At 41.8% G+C, this 21,212-nt stretch overlaps 1 protein-coding gene across 1 annotated transcript in view; it reads right to left on the bottom strand.

The window, feature by feature from the left end:
- Positions 1 to 5,299: 5,299 nt before the first annotated feature.
- The window catches only part of PRKCSH (PRKCSH beta subunit of glucosidase II), a 38,511-nt gene continuing 22,598 nt past the window's right edge, over positions 5,300 to 21,212 (bottom strand). Inside the window, exons 10-17 of the mRNA XM_082254148.1 lie at positions 18,515 to 18,661; positions 14,465 to 14,540; positions 14,294 to 14,363; positions 13,376 to 13,465; positions 11,964 to 12,038; positions 10,074 to 10,173; positions 8,234 to 8,394; positions 5,300 to 5,554 (exon numbers count right to left, since the gene is read on the bottom strand). Of these exons, the coding sequence (XP_082110274.1) occupies positions 8,251 to 8,394; positions 10,074 to 10,173; positions 11,964 to 12,038; positions 13,376 to 13,465; positions 14,294 to 14,363; positions 14,465 to 14,540; positions 18,515 to 18,661 (702 nt within the window). The 3' untranslated portion in view covers positions 5,300 to 5,554; positions 8,234 to 8,250. The remainder of the gene's footprint in view (positions 5,555 to 8,233; positions 8,395 to 10,073; positions 10,174 to 11,963; positions 12,039 to 13,375; positions 13,466 to 14,293; positions 14,364 to 14,464; positions 14,541 to 18,514; positions 18,662 to 21,212) is intronic.

Here is a 21,212-nt window from a genome sequence, read left to right on the forward strand (position 1 = left end):
CTGGTGCAGATCATCTTTACCTGGATTACTGTTGGCGAGATAGGTTTTTCTCACTTGTGTTTTGCCAAAGTTTGATCAGCTTGTATTTTGCCCTCCCAGGACCCCCTTGCCTCAACTCGCTAATGAAATATTTAAAGACCTTTCCATTTTCATTACATACCTTACCTGGTAATCTCACCACTGGGTCTCTGTACCTCTCTATGTAATGTAGGCAGATTATTGCTGGAGGGAGGGGCCTGGTAGTGTGCTATACATAACTTCCTGAAAAAATCACAGCACCTTGTGTCAGTGCACCTATAAGACCTGATGCAAGCAGTGGGCGGGCTTTTTGGGAGGAATTATGAAAATATCAAGATGCCTTGATGGCAGTCAGTCTGGGGTGGGCTTTCCTAGGAAGACTGCATTTGCATTCAGACCACCTAGGTAGCACCCATATGTGATACCGAGCCTCCATGATTGAATGAGCTGAGACCTAGGCTGAGGAGGAATGAGCTGGATGAAACTTTACATCAGGTGTCTTCAAACTAGGGCCCTCCAGTTGTTCAGGAACTGCAATTACCATCATGTCTAGTCATGTCTGAATGTCAGAGTTTTACAATGCCTCATGGGATGTGTAGTTCCACAACAGCTGGAGAGCCATAGTTTGAGGATCCCTGCTTAAAACCTCCAGCTTAGAAAGGCAGTAGAGGAGAGTGCTGACTTGCTGCTCAAATGCATACTGTGAGAAGCTTTCAGTGTGCAGTGAAATCAGAGTACTGTATGCAACTTCAGTTATGATTAAACACTTTATTTATCCAAACTGGGACTTGACAAGCTGTTAATGCGTTTCACACAATAAAGGACTTTAATTCAGATCAAGGCAGCAGCGTGTGGCCACTTTTCCTATACAATTTTAGTACAAGAGATGAGCCTGTGCAAGGCTGAAGTATAATGACAATATCTAAGCTGCCATTACTGATCTCCTTTCCAAAAGGTTTCCATGCTAATCCAGCGTCTTCAATACTTTGCAAGTGACCAACTTTGAATGAGAATGTAGCAACAGAGAGCCCAACTCCAGATCATTTTTTGTTTTAATTAAAACCCCATTAGGGATTTAAAGAACTAAAAAAATCTGTATCTACCATACATATCCACCTCCCCTCAAGTGTTGTCTCACACAGGTAATACTTTCTGACACTATTTGTCCTCAATCATCTGGGTGAAATGACATCCAGCACCATTCTGGGTGATGAGGACATTCTGTGAGTACAGGGGGTCAGGCTCCTAAGCTGGAATCACCACAGTATTCTCCACTTACATTCATTGATTGCCCAAAGCCAGGGAAGATCTGAAAAAGGAAGAAGACCGGCCTAAACACATGAAAAAACTGAATTTTTGTAAAATCTTACCTGTAAAATTCCTTTCTCTGAGTCCTCCGACAGTCGCCGCCTCCTCTAAGTCATCACTATTGGGTATTGACTTCCGCTCTGCAGGAGTAGCTAGGCATAAGACGTAGTCAAAAGAACAAAAGCATTTGCATAGACACACCCATGGGGGCTATCCCACTGGTCAATACCCCCCTGCAGTGATCCCTCCCAACTCAGTTTGGTAGAATAGCAGTAGGTGTACAAGAAAAAACCCCAAAAGAGGGGCGGGGGCGGCGACTGTCGGAGGACACAAAGAAAGGAATATTACAGGTAAGATTTTACAAAAATTCAGTTTTCTCTTACGTCCGACAGTCGCCGCCTCCTCTAAGTCATCACTATTGGGATGTCCCAAAGCAGTGTAGACATGAGGGGTGGGAGACGCAACCGTAGAAAAGGCAACGCAGTACCCACATCAGAGAAAGGAACCTTACCAGCACAGTAAGAGAACCTTCTGGGCAATAGAAAAAAACAAGGCTCAACAGGAGCAACAGCCCAGGAAAGCAAATAACCCAGGGGATAAACAACCCCAACAGCCAGGGACCCACAAAAAAAACAAGGGTCCCCTATGGCACTGCCGCACTGAGAACTTTGCGGCCAAAGGAGGCATCAGCTGATGCCAGAACATCCACCTTATAGAATTTGGAAAAGGTGTGCACCAACAAACAAGTCGCAGCCTTGCACACCTGGGCCACCGAGGCTCGATGCCAATAGGCCCAGGACGCACTCAAAGATCTAGTAGAGTGCGCCTTAACAGGGAAGGGTGGAACCCGTTCCTTCAAAGCATAGGCCTGTTCAATGGACTGTCTGATCCATTTGGCAATGGTCGCCGCAGACCTGACGCTAGGCAGAAACAAACTGAGTTGGGATTGATCACTGCAGGGGGGTATTGACCAGTGGGACAGCCCCCATGGGTGTGTCTATGCAAATGCTTTTGTTCTTTTGCCTAAGTCTTATGCCTAGCTACTCCTGCGGAGCGGAAGTCAATACCCAATAGTGATGACTTAGAGGAGGCGGCGACTGTCGGAGGACGTAAGAGAAATGTAAGTATTTCTGCTTTGGGGAATTTGTTGACCGGACCAGTCATCTATTAACTTTCTAAGTCCTGCAGGTAATCTACCAGAGACCTCTGCACCTGATTTAACCTGTCTGCTAGGGCGGTTAGAAATCATGGGGCCCTGTACAGTCTACCTGACAAGGCCCCATTACCCCTCCCCCTTCCCAGTACCAATTGTCCACTGTGTTCATTCAGGAATGAATGGGCCAGAAAACACAACACAATTACTGGAACCAATCCCCCCCCCATGGATTCTCCTGGAGCTGAAATCCAACAGGAGAGAGAGAGGAGAATCTAGCTGTGCTTGGGGGGTGGGGGCACAGGGGGATCAGTTTCATAAATAGTGCTGAAAAACGCAGCCCCCCCCTTTGGTGAACTGCCTGCACCAGAAAGCAGCCTGGACCCCCATACAGAAGGGCCAGTGCTACCCCCTTATTGGTACTGTCTGCACTCCAACTTTGCCATTAAAACCAGGGTCTGCTGTACCGGATATTTTCCATTTGCCAACAGGATAAGTGCATCTTTCTTAACAACATGTTACACCCCAAATATGAGTGTAACAGGTTACATTTTACAGATGGAATGGCCCAGTCCATGCTCCCCTGGATCTGCCAGGTAGCAGGGAACTTCTCCCCTGTGCCAGCTGCCACTTTTTTTTTTTAAAAACAAGGCCAAGTCACTCAGAGTGTTTTGTGAATTGAAAACTACAAGCCACGACAGCCTTTGTGGCTTCCGGCTTATAGTTTTCAATGATGCGTTGTGGTAGTTCATTGAGTCTTCCTGTCAGATTGCATTTGCTTGCCTGTACAATGTATGGGCACACACATACACTGACAGATCTGCAGGAGACCTGCATGGCACCAGTGATCTGCTGATCCCTGGTGCAATGCTTCAGAGGCTCCAGAAACATAATAAATGCATATTTTCTTACCTACAAAAATATGTGCATTTATTATTTATTTTATTAAAAGGTGAACTTATCCTTTAAGGAATCCAAAGATTTAGGTGGGGGTGCAGTCAAAGCACAACAGCAACACACAGCACAATAGCAGAAACAGTCAGCCTCTTTTGTTGCATTATAATGGTGAAGAATCCTAGGGAGAAGACTTTGTATTTCTGAGAAAAGAAAGGGGTTCATTTACTAATCACCCCCTAGAATAAATAATATCCATTTCAGATGGACTGACCCATAAAAGCAGGATTTATACAGTAATCACCTCCATCTCACCCTAGTCTGAGTATATATATTGGCCCTTCTTAAAGCAATTCATAGAGAGCATACAATAAACAGGCTGCATGCTGAAACAATAAAGAAAGACACATGCTGAAACAAATCCTCAGGTCCAGAGATATTGGCAGGGAAAGTTATATGCAAATTAACTTGTTCTAGAAAACATGGGTTTCATCCCCCCCTCCCCTTCTCTATTGGTCAGCAATATAAAAATGCCAATAGAAAGGCTGGGAATACAACAGTTCCAGTAAAAATGCTGAGTTGCATATATCATCAGCTGCCTCCATCTCTGGATCTACGGAACGTTTTAACAAGCAGGTTTCCCTCAATGTAACCTCTGCTCGTATATTTTTTTTTCCAGCTCATGGATTTGCTCATTTCAAATTGCCCAGTGTAGGCACCCTGCCATAAGCAGAGGTGACTTGTAAATTTAGCTCTGCCAGATGGTAAGTACCCCGGGTTGGTTTATAGACTTTCAATTAGTTAAGCTCAGTGTTGCTGTTCCTAGGCATCACTGACACAGGGCAATGGACAAGGGAGCTGCAGCAATACTGGGCTATGAATATTTATGTCCCTCCTGGTCAACCACTAGGAGGCCAGTGGTGAAGCTGGAGGAGGGTATAAAGATGGTGGGGTGGCCCGGTGAGCTTCTTTTCTTGTGGCACTTTTCCACTGCAAGTACTGGCTCGGCTCTACTCGGTCCTGCTTGGCCCTGTTTGCTTTTCCACCGCTGGTACCGCATGGTACGGTTCGGTACGGTACGGTATAGGTTTGCTTTTCCACTAAAGTAGTACTAAAGTTAAGTGGGTGGGATAACAACGGGGTGGGTGGGATTCTCTGACCAATCAGTGGCTAGTAGTGACTGCATGCAAAAGGATTGTGGGATATGGTACCAGTTTGGTACCTGTTGGAACCACAATCGAGTAGGTACTGTTTTTTCAGAGCCGTACCGTTCGGTTCCATGCAGTGGAAAAGCGCCGCCGTACCGAACCGTTCCTACACTATACCATGCGGTACCAGCAGTGGAAAAGCACAAAAGCGAGCCGAACCGTTCGGTTCCATGCAGTGGAAAAGCGCCATTGGTGTGCGCAGTTCTGTGCTCATTAGGCCAGAAGCCGGTTTGGACCAAACACAGAACCCTCAAGCCGCCTTGGCAGGTCAAGAAGCGTACAGCACCCAGAATGGAGAACCAGGGAGAGTTCTCCTCGAGGGGGATGGCATCTTCCCTCAGAGGATCCTGGCACTCATTGGACGGAGGTTTGTGAAAAGCTTGGAACCAATGTTGCTGGAGGTATCTGAAGCCCTAAACCTCTCTGCCTGTGAGCCTGAGCAGATAACACTCGGAAAAAAGACTAAAGTGACAGGTGCCCTTCGTTATTGTATCTCTCCACTGCGGCCATGAATGGCCCTGGAATAATAGAGGTCCACCCCTGTACTGGAGATTTTTCCTTTCCCAGCCAGGGGGAGTCACTACATCAGTTTAATAGATTTACATCAAAATTCAAGATGATCAATACCGATCGCTTAGATACTGAGCAAGTCTATTGTAGCCTACGTGAATAGCATTTTGTTTGCTCATCACAAACGTAAAGAAAAACAGCAGCAAAAAGAGGGGAACATGTCTAAATTTAATCAAATTAAACATCACACACCTAAATCATGACTATGTACAACGTGGAGGTGTGGAGAGCAGCAATGCAGGATGGATGGAATGTGTCTGTTGGTTGCCGGTGACTTTTACTGCAGTGATCAGGAAGGAGGGGACAGGGAATCTGAGGTCACAAGAGGGGTCACAGGGCTTCATCCCACTGGTCACAGCGTTCATAGATCCCAAAAAGAGTTACACGGAGTCTGGTGCTCCATCTGTTGTAAAAGAGAAGAATGAAGAAACAAAATTGATTGTAGAGGACATGTTAGGGCAAAACAGCTGACTCGGTTTTATGTGAAGGTTCGCGTGTAAGCTGAACAGTCTATCAGCCTCTGTGCGAGAAAAAGGAAATCTTTCATCAAACATTTTAACCACATACCGCAAACTGACGCATATATAAGTCGGCAGACTTTGCGGGGTTATACCGGGAGGATGCCTCTAGCTAGAGGCATCATCCCGGTAACGTGGTTTACAGCCAACGGTCGGCTTTCCGTCCGTAACGACCGATGCGGCTCGGGAGCCGCTCAATCGTTACCCGGGTGAGCGGGAGGGGACGTCCCCCCTCCCGTGACTTCGCTCGGGCCTCCCGTCCCACCGGGATACCCGAGCACCCAGCCGGAAGCGGCTTCGATCGGGTCTTCGATGACGTAACCCAGAGGCGGCGTCCATGACGTCACTTCCGGGTTACTGTGCTGCAAAAGGCAGCAAATTTAAAAAACGGCTGTATGCAAAAATGCAGTTTTCGGCGTTTTGCATACAGGGAAGTGTAGTGGAGGGGTCTAAAGTCTTTTAGACCCTCGATCCCTCCATAAAGAGTACCTGTCACTGCATATTGCTGTCACAGGGGATGTTTACATTGCTTGTGACAGCAATAAAGTGATCAGATTTCTTTTTTTAAAAAAACTAAAAGTTAAAAAAAAAAATAAATAAAATAGGAAAAAAAAAAAAATAAATAAAATAGGAAAAAAAAAAAAATAAATAAAATAAATAGGAAAAAAAAAATAAAAATTTAGCCGCCCCCGTCACCGTTAGCTCACGCACAAAAAAAAACGTATACGGAAGTCGAGCCGCGAATGAAATCGCTGCTCAAGCCACACATGTGAGGTATCGCCGCGATCGCCAGAGCGTGAGCAATAATTTAAAAAAAAAAAAGAGCTACACTCTAACTCTAAACTGGTAACCGTTAAAAAAAATGTAACGCGTCGCCTATCGAGATTTCTATTGACCGTAGTTTGTCACCATTCCCACGGGTGTGCGCAATTTTAAACTGTAACATGTTGGGTATCTATTTACTCAGCGTGACATCATCTTTCACAATATATAAAAAAAATGGGCTAACTTTACTGTTTAGTATTTTTTAAATGCAGTGAAATGTGTTTTTTTGTAATTTTTCCCAAAAAATTGCGTTTTAAAGACCACTGCGCAAATACCGCGTGACAAAAAATATTGCAATGACCGCCATTTATTCTCCAGAGTCTTTGCTAAAATAATATTATATATATATATATATATATATATATATATATATATATATATATATATAATGATTGGGGGTTCTAAGTAGTTTTCTAGGAAAAAAATACTGATTTTAACTTGTGAACAAAAAGTGTCCGAAATACGGCTGGGGCTTAAGTGGTTAAACATTTCCAACCAATCTACGGTTTTCTTAATTAGGAAGTGATAAATATTAGGAGCCAAATAAAAACACCTAAAAAAAAGGGGCAGCTTACCTATTTTGGTTATAATAAGACCAACGTTTTTCTCTTTGTTTTAGACAAATTAGGGAAGGATTAGAACTAGAAGAAGTGCACTGAATGGAAGTTTTGGTGCTGAAACCAAAAGTTCAGGGTGCACTTGGCCGAAACCGAAAATGACAATTTATTAAAAAAAAAAAAAAAATGATATTATATATATATATATATATATATATATATATATATATATATATATATATATATATATATATATATATATATATATATATATATATATAAAAAATTGTATTCTATTCAACTTTTTAATATCATGAATTTAGTGAGAATTAATTTGTCGGGCATTATCGGCACCTTTAGCCCAAGAAAAAAAATGTATCCTTTTAAATTCTACATATATCTTCACACTGATCCGTGGCGCTTCTCTTGTAGTGTTAAAAATCTTGCTTGCTTCATTTGTGGTCAGTTAAAAAAAAAAAAAAACGCAACTCCCAATTGAAATGCGTTGAAAAAGCATCATTAACGCACACGTTTCGTTTTTGATGTGGTTTTTTGAGTCACGTGACCTACGAAAAACACATCATAAGCATAGAAAAATAAAGTGCGTTTTTCTGCGCCATTATTGGCACCCTTTTCTCTATCGGCAAAATGCAGAAAACACCATTTTCAGCCACTGACATTTCGGCGCATCCCTAATCGGATCCCCCATCTTAGCCTTGTACAAATCTTTACCAAAGCACCTAATATTAGCAGTACTATTAAAAACACAAAAATGATCACGGATTCTGTAATTGTGAGAGAGTCTGCATCTACACTGGATGAAATACTTTCACTGAAGTCTCTGAAAAAAGCTCACTCAGCTTTGCAGCAGCAGTAAAAATGGCCCTGCTGCCACCTTGCACCCCACCGAGGGGAAAATAAGGATATACTAGCCAACTCTGCTCTAAATCAAAGCCAACTACATGCGCTGCAGGACCAAAACAGCAAGAAAAACTTTACCTACATGAAAATATGGACCTAAACCTATTCGCTTTTTTTGCTTTATAACTGCTTTATGTGCAGTGTGATGGATGTCTGATTGTGAATGGCACACCAATGCACTGCAACCAACATACATATACCCTTTTATTGTGGGAATTGTAGCGAAAACATTTTTCCCTGCTTACACTCACAGTATGGCACCTGTAGGACTGATGAGGTCACAGCTCGTCATGTTCCTCTGGTTGGGGGATCTCAGCGGGCTGCTGACAGGCGGCAGGAGTGTAGAACTCCATGAGGTATTCACAGCGACTTGGCTCTGACGTGGACGTGACGACGGTTTCCTTACCGCAGAACAATTTCACCTGCAGGAGGGAGAAAAAATGACAGCGTTCGCATGTCTTAGTCTTATCCAACATCTCATCAGGATTCCTATAGTGCCATATATGGGGGGAGGGGACATGCCTCCTCACATGTTCCTGACTACAATGCTGCCACTTGGCTGTACACATACCGTGACTACAATGCTGCCACTTGGCTGTACACGTACCGTGACTACAATGCTGCCACTTGGCTGTACACATACTGTGACTACAATGCCGCCACTTGGCTGTACACGTACCTTGACTACAATGCTGCAGGATAGACGCACTTCTATGGTGACGACAAAACTACGATGTGGCTGTATTTATAAAGTGACTGCAATGCTGTTAATTAGCTCTGCAGAGTAAACATAACACACAATGCGTGTATAGAAAAGAATCACCCCCTTTAAAATAATCACAATTTGTTTTTTATTCAAAAACAGAATCACCGAGTTGGAAAAAGGATCACCCCCTTGTTTCAGTGTTTTGTTAAACCACATGTTGCTTTAATTCCAGCCTTTAAAAGTCTGTTGGGATTGGTCTCTACTAACTTTGTACATCTATACTTTGCAATATTTGCCCACTCTTTGCAGAAATGCTCAAGTTCATTTAAATTTGATGGTGACCGTTTGTGGACTGCAGTGTTCAAGTCATTCCACTGATTTTCAATGGGGTTTAGGTTTGGTCTCTGACTAGACCATGCAATGACATTCGCCTCTTTTGCCCCATCCATTTTTCCTTCTATCCTAACAAGTGCTCCAGTCCCTGCGTATTACCACCTCCATGCTTTACAGTAGGAATGGTGTTATTTGGATGGTGAGCTGTACTGAATTTCCGCCAGACCGATCGTTGGTGTTGAGGCCAAATAATTAAATTTTAGTCTCATCTGACCATAACACTTTTTTCCAGGTGGCCTTAGAACCTTAAGGTGCATTTTGGCAAACCTCAGTCGTGACTGCATGTGGCTTTTCTCTCACAACCTTCCCATACAAGCCACATTTGTGGATAATTTGTGATATTGTTGTCACACAATGACCACTCTTTGTCAGAAATTCCTGCAACTGCTTCAGAGTTGCTGTAGGCCTCATGGTAGCCTCTCTGACCAGTTTCCTTCTGACTTTTTCATCCAGTTTGGAGTAACGTTCTGATCCAGGGAGGGTGTGTGTTGTACCAAATATCTTCCACTTCTTAATAATAGACTTCACTGTACCTTCTAGCATTGATAAAGCCTTTAACAATTTTTTTGTATCCATCTCCTCACTTGTGCCTGTACACAACTTTATCCCGGAGATCTTTTGACAGTACCTTGCCACCCATTGTTGTTTGCTTCAGTTGCACTACCGGGACTGAAATGCTCCAGGAAAGCTCTTTTCAACTAATCAAAATGACCACAGCTGTTCACAGTTAAAAGTCAAATAGCTTTGTGTGCCATTGAGAAGGTGATTAGCTGGATAAAACATAATGTGTGTTTCAGGCTGCAAAGCAACAAAATGTGATTTTAAAGGGGAGGGGGATTCTTTCCTATACCCATTGTATATGGTGGATGTGACCTTCTTGGCGTCTCATTCAGTAATGAAGCCATACCCTGCACTTTGGTCACAGCAGGCAATGATAAACTATGTGTAATTGGCCAGCAATCCATCATGTTACTCACATCAATCATCCCTAGTGACACTCACCAGTGTGGACCGGTTGGGACCTTGCCAACAGCCTGTGCCCTGGTCATACTTCATGGCAATAAATTTGTCATTTTCTGGTCCGGCCCAGGTGTTCCAGATGCTGTGAATATGAAGTAAAAACAAAAACACACATGCTTAAAGTCATATTTACTAGACGGTGCTCAGGAGCAAATTACAGCCACTAATTACAGTTATGCTGCAAAATAAAGCATCTATTTGCTTCTTAAGAGTACATTTACACCATATATGCCTAGACAAGGCAATTTGCCTATGTACTATGAGTTCAGTTCACCCCAATGCACTGAATGAAATGTTATTTTGTGTAATTTTTAAAAATGAAATAAAAAACAAAAAAAGTAAAACTGTGCGATGCATTGTAACATCACACCAGTGGGGATGCCTTATAGAATACATAACATGCCGCTGGTGTGAATGGACCCTAAAGGGTAGGAATTGTGGGTCTACTGAGTGTAGGAATTGTGTTCCAACACAGATTTATTTTTTTTAACCACTTTACCACCGGAGGATTTTCCTGCTGTACGTCCAGGCCACTTTTTTGCGATTCGGCACTGTGCGACTTTAACTGACAATTGCGCGGTCATACAACGCCGTACCCAAACGAAATTTATTTCGTAATTTTTTTTCCCCACAAACAGAGCTTTCTTTTGGTGGTATTTGATCACCTGTGCGATTTTCATTTTTTGGGATATTAATAAAAAAATGCGACAATTTTGAAAAAATAACAATATTTTTCTACTTTGACAGTTAAAAAATATCCAATATATTCCATTTTTGTCATATATTTAGGCCAAAATGTATTTTGCTACATGTCTTTAACAAAAAAATTCTCAATGAGCGTATTTTTAACCGCTTTAAGACCGGGAGAGATTTTACCCCATTCCTGACCAGGCCATATTTTGCAATTCAGCACGACAATTTTGAAAAAATAACAATATTTTTCACATTTTTTTTTTTATATGAAATTCCCCCCAAAAAAAATGTAAAAATCAAAAATTTTTAACATTTTAGGCCAATTTGTTTTCTGCTAGATAGGTTTGGTAAAAAAAATCGCAATAAGCGTATTTTGATTGGTTTGCGCAAAAGTTATCGCAGCTACTAACTACGGGAAATGTCATTTTTATTGTTTTTTTTCTTAACTAGTAATGGCAGCGATCTGCAATTTTTTTTGCGGGACTGCGACATTGCGGCGGACAGATCAGACCCTTGACTGACATTTTTGACACTTTTGGGGGTGCCAGTGACATTACTACAGTAATCAGTGCTATAAATATGCACTGTTACTGTAAAAATGACACTGGCAGGGAAGGAGTTAACTTTTATTGGTGATCAAGGGGGTGATGTATGCCTGGTGCTAACGTGTGTGTGGGGGGAGGGGACTGTGTGACACAGGGACAGATCGCAGGTTCAGCTATGCTGAATCCTGCAATCTGTCCCTGTCTGTCACTTAGGAGATCCGCCCGCTTTGTTTACACAAGCAGGCGGATCACCGCCGCTCCTCCCCTGGCCTAACTCCCGCTGTGACTGAATACAGCGGGAGCGCGCCGCCCACAAGGGAAGGAGTCCAGCGACGTAGGTCTACGTCGCTGGACGATATCGAGCCACTTTGCCGCAGTACCAGCTCAGTGAGCAGTTGGCAAGTGGTTAAAGGGTATTTTTCAAGTTTCCTTCTTTTTTTTTTTACAAATGCTGCCATTGGACTCCTTCAATGTGTTCACATTTGTATAGAAGGATTACTGCTGGCACGTTTGGGGCACCCTCACAGTAGCAAGCATCAGGATTTTTCAGCTTCCAGAGCCAGAATGATTTGGAAACGGAATTGTGTATAGAAAACTACCATGAACATCATCCAATCAGCTGGCAGGAACTCACCCCAAATTAGTCTCTGATCCTCCAACCTTCGGCTTCTGTGTTACACGGTTAAAGGGACAAATGCGATAAATGTACCTAGGAAGAAGTACAACATGAAATACACACGTATACCGCTGTATAGCTGTATCTATATATATCTCATCCAATACACAAGCACTAACACACATAAAATAACAAAAAAATAAGAACATTTTCCTTAAGGCAGATGCAGAAGAAAGGTTGCACAGATTTGTCGCAGCAGCTGCACTGAAACACAATCTTAATGTAGCAGGTTTAAAAAAAAATGTAATACTAAGGTTCCTTTCAAACCATTTGGCTCCGATCAGCAGGGGAGCTGCTCACAGAGTGGACTTCGCTCTGTGTGATGTTTATTTGTGACCTGCTGGAGTAATGCGTTTCAGTATGTGATCTGTCACATCTGTGCCTGTTCAGTTTCTGCCCAGATTACATATGCAAACCCCTGTAAGCTCTATGGGTGGCCGAGTGTAAATGGACTCCTCTGTACCTTCAATCCAGGCTGCAAAAACAGAAAAGTAAGCAGTTCTTCTAAATTTTTTTTCCAGACCTGTATGGATGTGGAGGTAGGCAGGTGTAAACCGTAACAAGTCCACTTACATTGGTCTCTCCATAGGGCGCAATGGACCTTCCAATCAGGTCCGTCTGTGAAACTGAAGTGGACTTGATCGGAATTGCCCATGTGAAAGGGGTCTAACAATTCCGTCAGTGCTTGCCCTATACCAGACCATGCTCATCTGTATCTTAAGACTAAATTAGGGTTCATGCACACCAGCAGAAAAAAAAAAAAAAAAAAAAAAACAACACTGCATTTAGATGCGCACAGCGTATAGTTTTGTTGGCATCTAAATGCAGCACTAAAGCATACAAATGAGCTGCATTTATCCACGCACAATAAAAGTAGGACACAGCTGCACAGATCTGTAGATTTTACACATGTAAGCACAGATGCATAAGACTTCATTCAAATGGGCGTTGACACCCATTTTGCGTGCAGGCCACATTTCTTATACTGTGCCTGCACCTGCCCCAAGCTGTGCGCCGAAAGCCTATAGAGGTGGATACAGACAATGGCTGCATGGACACAGCCACATGTCAAAATGAGATATGCATGCAGAAGCAGGTGCATAGATGTGAACGCAAGCAGTGTGCGTTTGGATCTGTGTTCCTGCACGCATGACAAATTTTGACATGCAGCTGTGTCTGTATCCACCCCTGGGTCTAAGCTGAAGGTGAGCGTGATCTGTATAGGGCGAGTACCTTGTGAATAGTTAGAATTATACATAAAATACTTCCATGATTCCTGAACACAGGCTATAACCTTATAGTTCTCCATTAATCAGCATATACATAATTAGGCAGCACTAGAAATTCCATGAGCAACAAAATCTACTCACTCTGGGGTTGAAAGCTCATAACATTGTCCATAGAGGTAGGAAAATTCTCCCTGGGGTCCAAAATCCAGTGAAATCTCCTTCTCCAGATTTCTACATACAATTTAAAGATTAAATGGATTATTAGCTTGCCTTAGTTAAAAGTTATTAAAATAGAAAAAAAAAAAAAAAAAAAAAAAAAAAAAAAAAAAGGTACATGGCTAAATCAGCCATTCAGGAGCTGGGTTACTGTAATAAGATATTACAGGGGTAATAAGACACTCAGGAGCCGGGTTACTGTAATAAGATATTACAGGGGTAATAGAACACTCAGGAGCCGGGTTACTGTAATAAGATATTACAGGGGTAATAGAACACTCAGGAGCCGGGTTACTGTAATAAGATATTACAGGGGTAATAAGACACTCAGGAGCTGGGTTACTGTAATAAGATATTACAGGGGTAATAGGACACTCAGGAGCTGGGTTACTGTAATAAGATATTACAGGGGTAATAGAACACTCAGGAGCTGGGTTACTTTAATAAGATATTACAGGGGTAATAGGACACTCAGGAGCTGGGTTACTTTAATAAGATATTACAGGGGTAATAGGACACTCAGGAGCTGGGTTACTTTAATAAGATATTACAGGGGTAATAAGACATTCAAGCGCTGAGTTACGGTAATAGGATAAACGTAATAGGACACTCAGCAGCTGAGTGCTAACTTTAAGGCCTCATGCTCACAAGATGTTTTGGAACCTTTCCTAAAAGCCTTCCTCCTGCACATTTACCAAAACGCTGCTGCTCCTAGGCACACTGTCCATGGACACATAGGATAACATGCAAAGGAAAAAAAAAAAGTCTGACGCCCCTATAAGCAGCTGCAAAAACGTCCAGTGTGCATGAGGTCTAATAGCAGAGAGAAATGTCAAAATTCACCTGATTGTATCTTCAATTTCCCTTAAAGATTTGGAAGCACTTTCATACTCATTACGAGCTGCTTCAGCGGCTGTGAAGGAAAAGAGGAGAAAAAAAACACTTCAAGAATTAGTAATTTTGGAGATAGGAATACACAGATTACACACTGTAATTATTCAAAGAGATGCTCACCGTCTATCAATTGCTGGGTTGCGTCATCATATGGCGGCATCTCAGACTCCTCCCCCTGAGATTTACCAGGTTGACCCTGTAATGAAAACCAATTATTTCTACATTAGTGAATAAATATTTCCAAACTCCTTCCTCTGGCTCCAAATCACAAGACTGCCTGACAAAAAATGAAATACTTTGTTTAGCCACTAAAAGGAGCCATCTTACTTTAATTTCATAAACCTATTGATAAAAATATTACTCCTAACCACAAATGTAATCTTTACCTTCACATGCATGGTCTTGTGACTAAATCTATCTGTGCTGCCCCCTAGCAATCAGCAACCCTACTAAATAGGAGCTTTCTTTTGGTGGTATTTGATCCCCTCTGCATTTTTCTTTTTTTTTTTTTTGCGCTATGAAAGAGCATTTTAAAAAAAAAATAAAAATAAAAAAAAATCAAATTTCTTCATAAATTTGGGCCAATATGTATTCTGCTACATATTTAGTAAAAAAAATCCCAATAAATGTATACTGATTGGTTTATGCGTACGTTATAGCGTCTAGAAACTATGGGATACATTTATGGAATTTATTTATCTTATACAAATAATGGCAGGAATCAGCGACTTATAGCGAGACTGCGATATTGTGGTGGGCAATCTGACACTTGGCAGGAACCAATGACACCAATACAGTGATCCGTGTTAAATATGCACTGTCACTGTACTAATGACACTGGCTGGGAAGGGGCTAAAACATCTAGGCAATCAAAGGGTTAACTGTGCCTAGCCAGTGTTTTTACTATGTGGGAAGAGATGTTTTCTAGTCCCTGCTTTGCAGAGACACAGAAGACATCCTTTTCCCAGTCAGAACAGGGATCTGCCTTGTTTACATAGGCATCTGTCAGTTCTCTAGGTATTGCAGATGATCAGCGGTCACCCCTAGATCAACTTTCTTCTGTGAATTTTTTCACAAGCAGAAGTGGCACACCCCCTGGAGGTGGAAATGGAAAATCACACTACACACACACTAATATATATATATATATATATATATATATATATATATATATATATATATATATTATATATATATATATATATATATATATATATATATATATATATATATATATATATATATATATATATTATATTATATATATATACACACATACACACACATACATATATACACACACACATACAGACAAATAAAATATATATATATATATATATATATATATATATATATATATATATATATATACACACACACACACACACACACACACACACACACACATATATATATATACACACACACACACACACACACACACACACACGTGATCCTGCGAAGGAGAGCCATCCTGTAGCAATACAATTGCTGTGGGTGGTCTTTAAGTGGTTAACCTGGCCATACATGGATCTAAATTTGGCACTTTTAGCAAGAATTAGCAGAATGGTTGATTGGATTAATTCGAGTACAACCATCCTGTCAGATTTTTTTTTTTTTTTTTTTTTTGTTATAGCCACTGTTGAAAGGTTTGACTAAAACTGGTACAAGCTACCTCGGTCAAAAAGAGATTAACCACTTTACTACCGCTTACGGGAATACTACTGCGGCAGAGTGGCTCGTTCCCGTCCAGTCACGTAGTATTAACGTGACTGGACTCCTCCCCTTCTGGGCGGCGCTTGCGCGCCGCCGGAGGCTCGCTCCCGCTGTTTTCATTCACAGCGGGAGTCGGGCCAGGGGAGGAGCAGCGGCGATCGCCGCTGCTCTTACCCGATCGTCGGGGATCGAGTCTGGAGATCCGCCCGCTGTGTGTAAACACAGCGGGCGGATCTCCATAGTGACAGGGAGTGACAGATCGGACTGTTCAGCATAGCTGGACATCCGATCTGTCCATGAATCACATAGTCACCTCCCCCCCTACACGTCAGTAAGCACCAGGCATACATTAACCCCTCCCTCTCCAATAAAATTAACCCCTTCCCTGCCAGTGTCATTTTTACAGTAACAGTGCATATATATAGCACTGATTACTGCAGTAATGTCACTGGTACCCCCAAAAGTGTCAAAAATGTCAGTCAGGGGTCCGGTCTGTCCGCCGCAATGTCGCAGTCCCGCAAAAAAAAAATCGCAGATCGCCGCCATTACGCGTTAAAAAAAAAACACCAAAAATGACAGAAATCTTTCCCTTTGTTAGTAAACGCAATAACTTTTGCGCAAACCAATCAAAATACGCTTATTGCGATTTTTTTTACCAAACATATGTAGCATAAAACAAATTGGCAAAAAACTTTTAAAAAAATTGGTTTTTACATCTTTTTTGGGGGGAATTTCATATAAAAAAATGTGAAAAATATTGTTATTTTTTCAAAATAAACGCTCTTTTTTTGTTTATAGCGCAAAAAGTAAAAATCGCACAGGTGATCAAATACCACCAAAAGAAAGCTCTGTTTGTGGGAGAAAAAGGACGTAAATTTCGTTTGGGTACGGCGTCGCACGACCGCGCAATTGTCAGTTGAAGTCGCACAGCGCCGAATCGCAAAAAGTGGCCTGGACGGAAGACAGCAAAATCCTCCGGTTGTAAAGTGGTTAAAGCCAAAGTCTAGGTTTCCTATTAACTTAAATAGTTCTTGTGGGCCAAGTTTACCCAAACTATTACCAAGCTATTTGTCTGTTGTGAGTGTTGTATCATACTGTAGTAGCATTAGTATGGCGGCCCTGTGTTCTGCAGCACAAAGAGTATTTTCCCGTCTGCTGCTGGAAGAAAATTGAGTCAGCTGAGTGCTTCTCAACCACAGAAAAAGTTGTATATTTTAACCACTTGATATACCAAGACAAGCTGGCTCGGCTGCGCAAACCGCCATACCTGTACGGCGGTTCGCGAAAGCGCTCCTGGGGGCTAGTGCGCACTGCCTGAGGCACCTGCCCACCCCCACTAGGTAGCGGGGATGCCGATCCATGGGGCTGGCGGCTGCAATTGCCGCTGGGCACTCGTGATCGCTCCCCGCTGAGAGAGAATGACGGTCAGCTGCTGTAAACACAGCTGACTGTTGTTCTCTCTGAAACGTTAACAAAGCGCCTGTGATCCTCCTATTTAGGATCACAGGGCTCTGTGTTCATTTCACAAGTCCCTCCCCCCACAGTTAGAAAACACTCCTAGGCTTACACTTAACCCTTTGATCACCCCTGGGTTATCCCCTTCCCTGCCAGTGTCATTATAGTAACCGTGCATATTATTAGCACTGATTACCGTGGTAATGTCACTGGTCCCCCCAAAAGTGTCAAAAATGTCAGTTAGGGGTCCGATATGTCCACCGCAATGTCGCAGTCCTGCTAAAAATCGCAGATCGCCGCCATTACTAGTAAAAATAAATAAATCACAAATCCCCTAGTTTGTAGACACAATAACTTTTGCGCAAACCAATCAAAATACGCTTATTGGGATTTTTTTTTTTAACCAAAAATATGTAGCTGAATACAAGTTGGCCTAAAAGAATGAAAAAATTAGATTTTTAAATTTTTTTTTTTTTTGGGGAATGTTCTATAGCAGAAAGTGAAAATTTTTTATTTATTTTTTTTCAGAATTGTCACTCTTTCTTTATAGCGCAAAAAATAAAAAAATAAAAAAAGCGCAGAGGTGATCAAATACCACCAAAAGAAAGCTCTATTTATGGTGGGAAAAAGACAATTTTTTTTTTTTAGGTACAGCGTTGTACGACTGCGCAATTGTCTGTTATAACGCAGTGCCGAATCGCAAAAAATGGCCTGGTCAAGGGGGTTAACCCTTCCGGTCCAGAAGTGGTTAACATTTAATAAAAGGCTTCTTCTGATTGGCTGAGGTGGAGAAATGGGTGGATAGTGCCACAACTTCCTATGAAGGGCTGCAAAGCCCTCAGCTTGACTCAATTTTGCTGCAGTTTCCGGTAATGCTACAGAACACAATGCTGCATACAGTATGAAACAGCAGCAGAATAACAATCATGTACACAGTTCATTTAGGCCAACTTGGCCTGAACTTTTTAAAGTGAACCTGGACTACAGCTTTAAGCTTACCCTATGCTCTTCATCCAAATCATCATCGTCGTCATCATCCTCCTCATCTCCTCCCTCCTCTCCATCATCATCCCCATCGTCCTCGTGGGGAATTTCTGGATGAGAGTCGGTTCCCTCTTCTATAGGAGGTGGTGAAGGGACTTCACTCTGTAACAAAGAGGTCTAAAGGTTAGATGGGAAGCGTATTTAAACGCTAGGTTCACATCTATGCGCGTGGCTGCAGGTTCAAGAATCGCATCCATTCCTGCACCCGCAACCATCTGCAGCCAAATCATGCTGTTATTACCAGAAGCGCAGGGCTGCCATTTATTCTGAATGGCACCCACACGCATTTCAGCCAACAGCACATTTGAAGGTGCGGCAACTGCAGGGAAATTGCATGGTAAAAAAAGACCATGTGATTTCCCTGTGCTCGCACCTTTTTTTGTGAAAACAGTCATTCATTTGAATAAGCTGCCGTGCCCACGCAAACAAGGCCTGCGAAGAAAACGCAGAAGTGTGAACCTAGACTTAATGAGCAAACAGACAGAAAAAAATCTCAAGCAGTTAAACCACATTTTTCTGGACACCCATCTATCTCCGCCTATCTCAGAAGTCATTTCTGGATGAGTGTGTTCTCTCTTCTATAAGGGGTGGTGAAAGGGCTTTACTCAAAACAAAAAAAAAAAAAAAAAAAAAAGAAGAAGAAGAAGATGCATAGCCAAGACACAAACCGCAATAAACCACTTGCTGACCGCTCACATTACTGTGGCAGGTCGGCTCCCCTGGGTCCAGCGACGTAGACCTATGTCACTGGGCTCCTAGTGGTCTCGGCGGCGGAGGCTCGCTCCCGCTGTGTTTAGACACAGCGAGAGTCGGGCCGGAGGAGGAGAGGCAGCGATCGCCGCCTCGCTTCCCCGATTGTTGGGGAAAGTGTGAGAAGATCTACCCGCTTGTGTAAACAAAGCAGGCGGATCTTATCTGTGACAGACAGGGAGAGATCACAGGATTCAGCATAGCTGAACCTGCGATCTGTGTCTGTCACAGAACCCCCCCACACACACACCCGTCAGTAAGCATGAGGCATACATTTAACCCCTTGATCACCAACAGTGTTAACCCCTTACCTGCCGGTGTCGTCATTACATATTTATAGCACTGATTACTGTAATATTGTCACTGGTCCCCCCAAAAGTGTCAAAAATGTCAGTTAGGGGTCCGGTCTGTCCGCCGCAATGTCACAAAAAAAAAAAAAAAAAAAAAAAAAAAAAAAAAAAAAAAAAAAAAAAAAAAAAAAAAATCGCAGATCACCGCCATTACAAATAAAAAATATAAATAAAAAAAAAAAAAACACACTATAAAAAAAAGGCATAAATCTTTCCCGTAGTTAGCAAATGCGATAACTTTTGCGCAAACCAATCAAAATACGCCTTTTGCAATTTTTTTTACTAAAAATATGTAGCAGAAAACAAAATTGGCCAAAAATGTTAAAAAATTTTGATTTTTACATTTTTTTGGGGGAATGTTATATATCAGAATGTAAAAAATATTGTTTTTTCACAATTTTCGCTCTTTTTTTCAAAAATTAAAAAAAAAAAAAAAAAAAAAAAAAAAAAAAAAAAAAAAAAAAAAAAAAAAAAAAATCGCACAGGTGATCAAATACCACCAAAAGAAAGCTCTATTTGTGGGGAAAAAAACGTAAATTTCGTTTGGGTACAGCGTCACACGACCACGCAATTGTCCATTAAAGTAACGCAGTGCCGAATCGCAAAATAGGAAGGGGGTAAAATCTTCCGGTCTTAAAATGGATAAAAATACGCTCATTGAGAATTTTTTTGTCAAAGACATGTAGCTAAATACATTTTGGCCTAAATATATGACAAAAATTTAATATATTGGATATTTTTTAACAGTCAAAGTAGAAAATGTCAAAATTTTTTCGCAAAATTTTCACTCTTTATTAATATTGCAAAAAATAAAAAAAAACGCAGAGGTGATCAAATACCACCAAAAGAAAGCTCTGTTTGTGAGAAAAAAGGACGGAAATTTAGTTTGGGTACAGCATTGCATGACCGGGCAATTGTCAGTTAAATTTGCGCAGTGCCACGTTGAAAAAAGTGGCCTGGTCATTGAGCAGCAATATCTTCCGGGGCTAAAGTGGTTAAAACCAAGAGAGGTTCTAAGCCTTTTTACACTTTATCCAAAAAAACTTAGGTTTTGCCTAAAGTTGGGCTTTCAAGGAACCCAGACTGAAAGAAATATGTTGGCTGCCATTTCTGATCTCTTTCTGAAAACATTACCTGGCTGTCATGCTAACCCATTGTGTTCAACACAATGGGGGGGGGGGGGTACTACTAAAACTAGAGCACTCAATCTGATGCAGCTATACATAGAAACTAGTTTATAACTTCAGCTTGTTCAGTTAAGCTTTAAAATTAAACCTGGAAGTTAGTTGGTTGCTATGCAAAGATGCACCAGATTTTGCACTCTCCAGTTTTAGTAAATCTCCCCCTCCAGTTAAGGCACTGCCCCTGAACAAGCACCTTGTGAACATAGGTTGCCTTCAGAGGCTGGACATGTAACCTGTTAATGACAAAGCCTTTATGAAAAGTGTTCATCACAGCCAGCCAGTCTTTGGCTGAAAGGTAAATCTCCCCATCGGCAAAGACTATGACCATGCCTCTGCAATGAATGTGCTAAGCTGCCTTTTTTTTTTTTC

Source organism: Pelophylax lessonae (genome assembly GCF_965119305.1).
Source record: "Pelophylax lessonae genome assembly, chromosome: 4".
In the NCBI taxonomy this organism is placed as follows: Eukaryota; Metazoa; Chordata; class Amphibia; order Anura; family Ranidae; genus Pelophylax; species Pelophylax lessonae.